The sequence below is a fragment of the Corvus brachyrhynchos genome, unplaced genomic scaffold (assembly GCF_000691975.1).
Source record: "Corvus brachyrhynchos isolate BGI_N302 unplaced genomic scaffold, ASM69197v1 scaffold115, whole genome shotgun sequence".
Lineage (NCBI taxonomy): Eukaryota > Metazoa > Chordata > Aves > Passeriformes > Corvidae > Corvus > Corvus brachyrhynchos.
In genome coordinates this window covers 4,849,047-4,857,053 of record NW_008239553.1, presented here as the reverse complement: position 1 = coordinate 4,857,053, position 8,007 = coordinate 4,849,047, and the positions used below count along the sequence as shown (strand labels likewise).

General features: G+C 40.8%; 1 protein-coding gene across 1 annotated transcript in view; it reads right to left on the bottom strand.

Moving 5' to 3' along the window:
• Window positions 1-1,373: 1,373 nt before the first annotated feature.
• The window catches only part of HSD17B12 (hydroxysteroid 17-beta dehydrogenase 12), a gene marked incomplete at its 5' end in the record, with an annotated part of 113,956 nt that continues 107,322 nt past the window's right edge, over window positions 1,374-8,007 (bottom strand). Inside the window, 2 exons of the mRNA XM_017742050.1 lie at window positions 1,374-3,072; window positions 3,223-3,372. Coding sequence (XP_017597539.1) covers window positions 2,968-3,072; window positions 3,223-3,372 — 255 coding nt within the window. The remainder of the gene's footprint in view (window positions 3,073-3,222; window positions 3,373-8,007) is intronic.

The window sequence follows — 8,007 nt, the reverse complement described above, 5'->3', positions numbered from 1 at the left end:
AGCTCCGCCCGCCGGCCGCGCACGCAGCGGCAGAGCTTTAGCTAAAGGTGCCCTGGGAAGGCAGCAGCGGCCACCTCGCCTCCCACCCTGCGTGTCCCATTCCAGCAGGGGGGAGAGTGCACTCCAGGTGTTGCATGGCGCCGGTAACAAAAGCATTTTTGGAAGCAGCGGTGCAAAGGGACGGGATTGATGCCACCAGAAACCTCCTCCTGTTTTCTGACAGGTGCCCAGGATAGTCCCAAGGACGTGGACAGCTATTAAACATTACCTCAATCACCGAGGTGAACAGACACTCGAAGTCGAGGCAATTTAGGTTGAAGTATAAGTAAAATTTAGGTTAAAAATTAGGTTAGTGATTCTTTGCTGCAGATTGGAAAATAGAAGACCTCAGAGGAACCCAACCTACAGCCTGCCACCACATGAAGGGGGACCACGAGCTCTGAGAACCTCCTTACCTGGGTACCCCTCCTGTGCCAGCTGGATGTGCGTACTATTCCCTCTGCCATACCTTTCTGAACACCTTCAAAAGTTAGAAAATTGTGATTTGGAAATAATTATTTATTAATAGCTTAACAGTGCTAATAAAATTTGTGTTCCACTAATTTTAAAGTATCAGCACTGTAGAATCATAGAATATCCCCTGTGGAAGGGATCCACAAGGATCATCTTAAGTTCAACTCCTGGCCTTGCACAGGACAGCCCCAAAAATCACACCATGTGCTTTTTGAGAGTGTCAGCCAAACACTTCCTGAACTCTGTCAGGCTTGGTGCCATGATTACTTCCCTGGGGAGCTTGCTCCAGTGCCCAAACACCCTCTGGGTGAAGAACTTTTTCCTAATATCCAACCCAAACCTCCCCTGACTCAGCTTCATGCTGTTCCCTTGGTTCCTGTCACCAGTCACCACAGAGATCAGTGCCTGACACTCCACTTCCCCTTGTGAGGAAGGTGTAAGCTACAATGAGGTCTCCGTCTCCTCCAGGCTGAACAAACCAAGTCACCTCAACTGTTCTTCATAAGGCTTCTCCTCCAGGCCCTTCATCATCTTCATAGTCATCCTCTGGACACTCTTCAATAGCTTTATATCTTTCTTATATTGTGGCCCTCAAAACTGCACACAAAATATTGAAGGTGAGGCCACACCAATGCAGAGCAGAACAGGAGAGTCACCTACCACAACTGGCCAGAGATGCTGTGCCTAAAGCACCCCAGATAAGGGGTAGATAATGGCCAAGAGAACAGATTAATAAAAGCATTGGTTTTGGCATGTAAAAGTACAGTAATTTTCACTGTTATTACTCACAGTAAAGGACAATCAGACACTTGAATGTACAGGCAAACTTTTTTACAAGAAAAACCTAACACATTAAAGACTCAAGAGTAATTTCCATTTTATTTGTTTTACAAAGTCAAAAACATACAGATTTTTTAGTCCAATGCTTTCACATCAGATCCAGAGCAAACCAAATCACGTGCTCTTGGAGAACTAATACCACCAACTTCACCATCCCTGTTCCAAAGAAATTAAGAAAACTATGGGATAGGATCTGCATCTCAGATTTGATCAGCACCATTGCATCGGTATTCAGGATTTTTCAATGTACAGATATGTTAGCCTCAAATCATGTCTCAGTGCAACACATCTACTTCAAAATCAGAGCTTGAAATAATTCTTTGAAGGACAGAAAAAAACCTCCCCTCTTCAACCATAGGAAATCACCACAGAAAACAGTGATAGCTGCTTGCAATTTCATTTGCCTTGCAAGTTTTATACATGTTATATTTATAAAAATGAATTTTGGAGACCAAAATCTTTAAATAGAGTAGGTAAATACAGACAACAGCAGTGCAGACTTCTCATGTACTCTGATCCCTGTGTCCAAGAGTTAGGTAACTTGAGCCTCACTGAAGCATTCCACTTTGGAACAGAACCATGAAACAAATCAGTTCATTTTAATGCAATTAAATTAAAACTGTTCTACTTTTTAAGACATTTCTTGGTTCTCATTTTTAAGGCCATCTAAATATTCAGGATTCACATTTCAAAGGACCTCACGAAAAAGACAGACTGATACATAACTTCAAAAAGAATTTAACCACTGTTGCTAACAAGGAGAGTAACTCATTTCAAGCTCTGCATTTAAAGTACCCATAATCTTTTACATAGCAACCAGCACGTAACATGTAACTTGTGACATTTATCTACATTGTGTTATCACCACCTATTACAAAGAGCAGGCACTGAACTCTTAAAAATGTTATTACAAATCATGAAGATTACATATTACCAAAAAGTTAGAATCCATATTCAAGACCCCAGATTTTAAATGCTTCCCGCAATGTTACTTTATGTATATATTTATAGATGAACTATTACACTTATTTTGGTTTTTGGCCCATTTCCCTCAAGTTCATAACCAAAAAAATCACACTGGACCATGTAAGCAGGGGAGCACACTTGAGCTGGCTGATAGTGCAGAATCCTTGCCAAGTATCCAAAACCTGAGTTTCAAGAGGTCAATACTCTGGAAATACTGCTAGGTTACCTTTTTAAATAAATATGCTCCCTTTCCTCTCCTGCCCACCTGTCTGGGAATATATGAGAACTACTCTTTTTCTGCCCTTCACCCATGAGCACAATAATAGATATGATGGACACTATATAACCAAGATGTTCCTCAACAATGTGATGTCTGATCAAGTCCATGAAAATTTCTTAAAGCACAGTGCAATTTTAGTTCAAAGCACTTCCCCCCTCAGAATATCTATAAACAAATAAAGCCTATTTTTCAATCAATATTACCAGTCAACAGTCTTGTTTCACCTGTATCCTCAAAACAAGACTGTTTTGCTTGTTAGAAAGCACACCTACGATTAGAGATGTTTAAAACATTAGGTCTACTTGATGCTGCAGCATGGTATGGAACCTGCAGGAGTCCCAGGTTCCCAAGATCAAGTTGCTTCCTACTTACTTCTCCTTCATTTTTTTTAAATAACGAGCCCGCATTTGTTTGTTCACTTTCAGGATTATGCTCATGGCAGTAGATGTAGGTAGAAGAGAGGTGACCCATCCCTAAAAAAAACAAAAAACCAAACCCAATTAAAAAAAAAAAAAAAGGGGAGGGGGTGAGGTCTCAGCGTTTTATAACCTGTACTAATTACTCTTATTCCATAATAAACACAAAGGACTTTTCAGATCCTTACATTTTCCAAGGAGACTTACCATGAGTGCATGAGGTAGGTACCCGTTGGTCCGGGACTGCAGGCCCACCGTGCCCAATGCAGCTCTGACATACGTTTCAGGACTGGGCTTATCGAGGGTTGGCTTGCGGATTTTGGACATTTTTGTTGCCACATAATATGGTAGAACACTCTGCACACAGAAAAACTCATGTTAAGCAGGGAATGCTTTCAATATTAACTTACAGATCCATCACGGATCTAAAGTAATTGGACATCAGAGAGTCTGTATACTGAATTCTAGTTTAAGGCAGCCTCATTTTCAGTTCTAAGATCACAACTGGATCACAATATAAGATCAAAAACTTTTAAATCAGATTACCCATGGGTCATATTTGGACATAGTTCAGTTGTCTGCTGACAGTCAACATCACTGGCTGGAGCCCTAGAAAAACCACTCATGCAAGGGTAGGGTTGAAAAGCGAAAGTGCAAAACTTCATTCCAGTTGTTTAATAGAAAATGCTGTACTATTGCTTCTCTGTAGTAAACCCCCAACATTTGCCTGGTAAGGAGGCGCAGAACCCAAGACAGGGATTTTGCAGTAAAAGCTCCTCAGTTTGGCACCTGTACAAAGGCAGGAGGAGGAAGGAGAAAAGAACGCCTGGAGACTGGAAACACTGAGCTTGTAACTCCACAGCAGGGCTCAGAGGACAGAGGAGATTGTCAGTGTCAGAGTGGAAGGACAGAAAGAAGGATCAAGAAACAGAGCACAGTTAATGAGCTTTGGTAGCAATGTTTGGAAGCAAAACAGAAAAGTCATGCTGGGTCTCAGAACTGTCCCTAATGGAAAGGCAAGAGAAAGCAGCACGGATATATGCTGGTGGAAGGACACTGATAGCAATGGTAGGGCAAGATAGACCTGGAGGATCCAAAACCACCTATCCCCATCTCATGCTGCTGGAGAAGGAAAGGGAAATGCACATATACTTGTACAGTAGGAAGCAATGCTCTTTCCTCATGGTCATGGTTTTGGCAATGCTTTCAACTTGTCCTCAATTTCTGCCTCTAAAAGAGTAATCAAAAAAGCCCTGCTCTATAGCCCTTAAACAGATATTACACATACCATATCTCAACACGCCTAGAAAGGTGGAAACTTCATCACCACTTTGACAAGGACCTCCTAAGACACTGTCAGTGGCTCTAGCAGTGATTCAATAAATCCAGCCACTACTGCCCATCTAGCGAGTGCTCCCACTGCTGTACCTTTACAGCAAGTACCTGAGAAGTGTGTGTCCACTTCTGCTATACTAATGGATCTCCAAATGATACCATCTCAAAAACCAGTATATTTGGGCAAGTTACAGTTTGTAAACCTGCTTCCCCATGTTAAGTCTCTTAAAGAACAACAACCACACATGCCTAACCTCAGAAACATTAGCTGTCGCTCTCAGCAGCACAGCAGGGAGAGGACCCCTTCAGTTCTCACTGAGTGTATCCATGCCACAGCTGTGCACATTTCAACAGAAATTTTACCACCACAAACAGGAAACATTGGTATGTCTGCTCATTCCTTCACCTGAGAACATCAAAACTGTGCCCTTCTGTCTGTAAATAGGACTTTCAATAACATACTGCATGAGTCCACTTTCAAATGGGAAGGAAAAACATGGAGACCTAAACTGTAGAAGTGAAAGTGGCTACCATACCTTTAAAGTCACCAAAAGCTACAAATGCTTGGATGAGAAAACTACTCATTCTGCTACCATAGCAGCATAGATATCTCATTTCAGCTCCAGAACATGAACCTCATCTATTTTTCAGATTACATTTCTAAGATGAATCTCTACTTTGATGTTTAAAAAAAAAAATTACAATTTTAAGCTTCTTATTCACCACCAAATGATATCTGCAACACCCCCACCAAGTATGGCACAATAGGTATGATTTATTCTCTGTCTCTGCTTAAAACAGACTTCAAAAGTGAACTGCATGACCCAGTTAAACCACTGGATAGCATGAAGGGGCAAACAATAGTGCATGAGGATACCTGAAAAAGCAAGCATATGGTAGTACTATTGGACTGATCCACAGATTTCAAGGCACATGGAAGCATGAGATTACACTCTAACATTTTTCTTTTGCCAGAAAACAAAAAGTCAGGTACTTACTTTTAGATACGTTAGATTTACCATCTTTGTATTAACTGGACCTTATTTTAATAGCTATCAAGAGACCTGCTGAATCTATTTAGTTTTCTCCCCTTCTTCCATCCCACAAGGAACTCAGACATTCATGAACAGGCATAACGGATTAAAAAAAAATTCACCACCTTTAGGTGCAAAATGCATTTCAGCATTTTGCATTCAGACAGATATAACCCACACTACCTGGGCAAATAACTCCCCTCATTCAGGGAAAGCTTAGCCTGCACTACAGTTTCAAAACATGCCTTAAAAGTAGCTTATGATGTCAGTGTGATGTGACTTGCTCACTTGAAACATTTGCTACTGCTTATAGCTCTGATTCTTATTAAAATTGGCTCACACTCAAAATTGGGTTCTTGAATATTATTTGGATGTAAGCAGTCAGATCTCAAGTCCTGAACAGTCAATAGTCATAAGTCCTCCAAAGTCAGAATAGCTTGTTTACACAATTTTATCACCTTTTTACCTTACTTTTAAAAAAGTAAAAAGACCTGAACTCTCAGATGTTGCCAAGTAAGTTTCCTTCCCTTTTCTATGTGGGAAAAAGGAGAGTGGGGAACATAAAGGAGAAATGGAAGAGTTACATCAACCAAAGCTGACCTGTATAGAAAGCTAAACAGCAGAGCTAAAACGCTTTGGAGGAAGGAAGGCAATGCCATTAAACATCAGTTTGGTGACAGCACAGTTTTGTGAATACCTGGAGATAGAGCTGGGCCTGTTCAGTGTTGTGAAAAGGAAGCTGGTGGTGACATCTTACCTGCCTAAAATTATTACAATGGTAGTTATAAGAGCCAAACTCTTCTTGGTAGTGCCTGATCAAATGACAACAGGGAGAACTGTCTGTTTTGGCTGTAGACTGTCAGACTGGACATAAGGGAGAAAGCTTTTTTACTACAAGAGCAGTATAACATTCAAGCAGGCTGTCCAGAGAGCTCACAGCACCCCTGCCCTTGAAGGTTTCCAAGATTTTGAAAAGCCACAATTAGCCCAGGACCTAGTGCCAGCAGCAATCCCACTGCAAACTGCTAGGCAATCCAGCTGCTGGGAGAGCAGGAGGTTAGGGTAGAAAACTTTCTGGCAATCTTTTTAAATGAAGATTTTCATGAATTTGTGGTCTGGTATTTTATGTAGTGAATACAATAAAAGAAAACAGATAATGCAAGTTTCTACCACTATATTTTTGCTATGCATAGTTATGAAGTATAGAGGGATAATGCCAATAACTAAGTAAAGTATAAAAAGGGAGTAAAAGAAAGGGTCAAAGAACCAAGCAATGTTCTTAGACATTAAAAGAGCAGAAGTTTCAGAAAAGCCTGCAGAAACCTTTCAAGGAGAGATCTTTCCAAAAGTCTTGAGAAAAGTCATTGTCATCTTCCTCATTTCTTTTCTTTTGCCTCTCTTCCCCATGCAAACACACACAGAGTTTTAACCCATGCTATTACTGTGCTGCTTCTGTAAAATTAAGCAGATCTGTCAGCAAGAAGAGTGTATTTTTAATCCAAAGATGGCTACACTTCAACGAAAGCACTATGAAAACTAAGGTTCCACAGGAGGCAATCCACTTGAGCAAGGCACATACTTGAGGCTGATATTAAGAAACTAGTAAAATCCCACCAGCATTTTGTTTCTGTTTTTCACACAGTGGTGCTCTGCAGGTATTGGCAAAGCAAAAGTTAACTGGTTTCAATGATGATGATCTAGCTGGAAGGGCAAGTCTGGAATTAAAAGTGTTATGCTTCTGAAGGTCACAAAGATGAACTTCAAAAAAAATCTAAGAGGGATGCAGTCTTCCTAAGGGATTGAAGGAGATAGGTCAGCTAGTCTCCACAGGAAGGTACTTGTAATATTCATTAGTGGCTTATAGTGACTTAGGCTGAAACAAGAGGACAAGGACACAGACTGCGATAAAATTAGCATAACAAATTGAAGCTGTGACAGCTATTGATAATCAGACCCACATAACTCAATGGCAATTCACTATCTACATTTAAGGGATAAAAAGCAGCGCTGTCAGGAATTCAGCATCCTAAGCCAACATCAGAGTCGCAAAAGGACAGTTTACCACAACCTGTGAAGCTTTGTACAGGAAAACATAACCGTAGATACAGAAAGTTAGATTTAATTCTTCATTTGTTTATAATCCTAAAAATGTAAGGCACCAAAAACCATTTTCTTAGCTTTTCTATACCCAAAAGCTAGAAAATCTTGCCTATACTATGAACATTCATACTGTGCTTAATGCCTTTAGCCAAGCACGAATTACCGGGTTGCCTTTTCAGTCTCAATAGGTACTCCACAGTCATAAACGAACAGTTCTTGCTCCTCCTTCATTCTCCTCTCAAACTGCTACAAGTACTATTTAGACAAAATCTGGGGAGGAGGAGACAACTGCACACAGAAACAACACATCCCAAAGACATAACACTTCTTTCTCCTGCAAGCATCTGTCCCTAAGCACCCTCACACTGAAGTAACTATGAACAGCTTTGCCAAAGAAAACACCAGAAAACAGAGATTAGATGATGTACTGCAACACAGGCCCAAAAAAATTCACACCGTCTTTATTGTCAGTGAAGCTGTGTGTTGAAGGGGCCTGTGTCTCAGTTTGTACGCAGACTTCAGC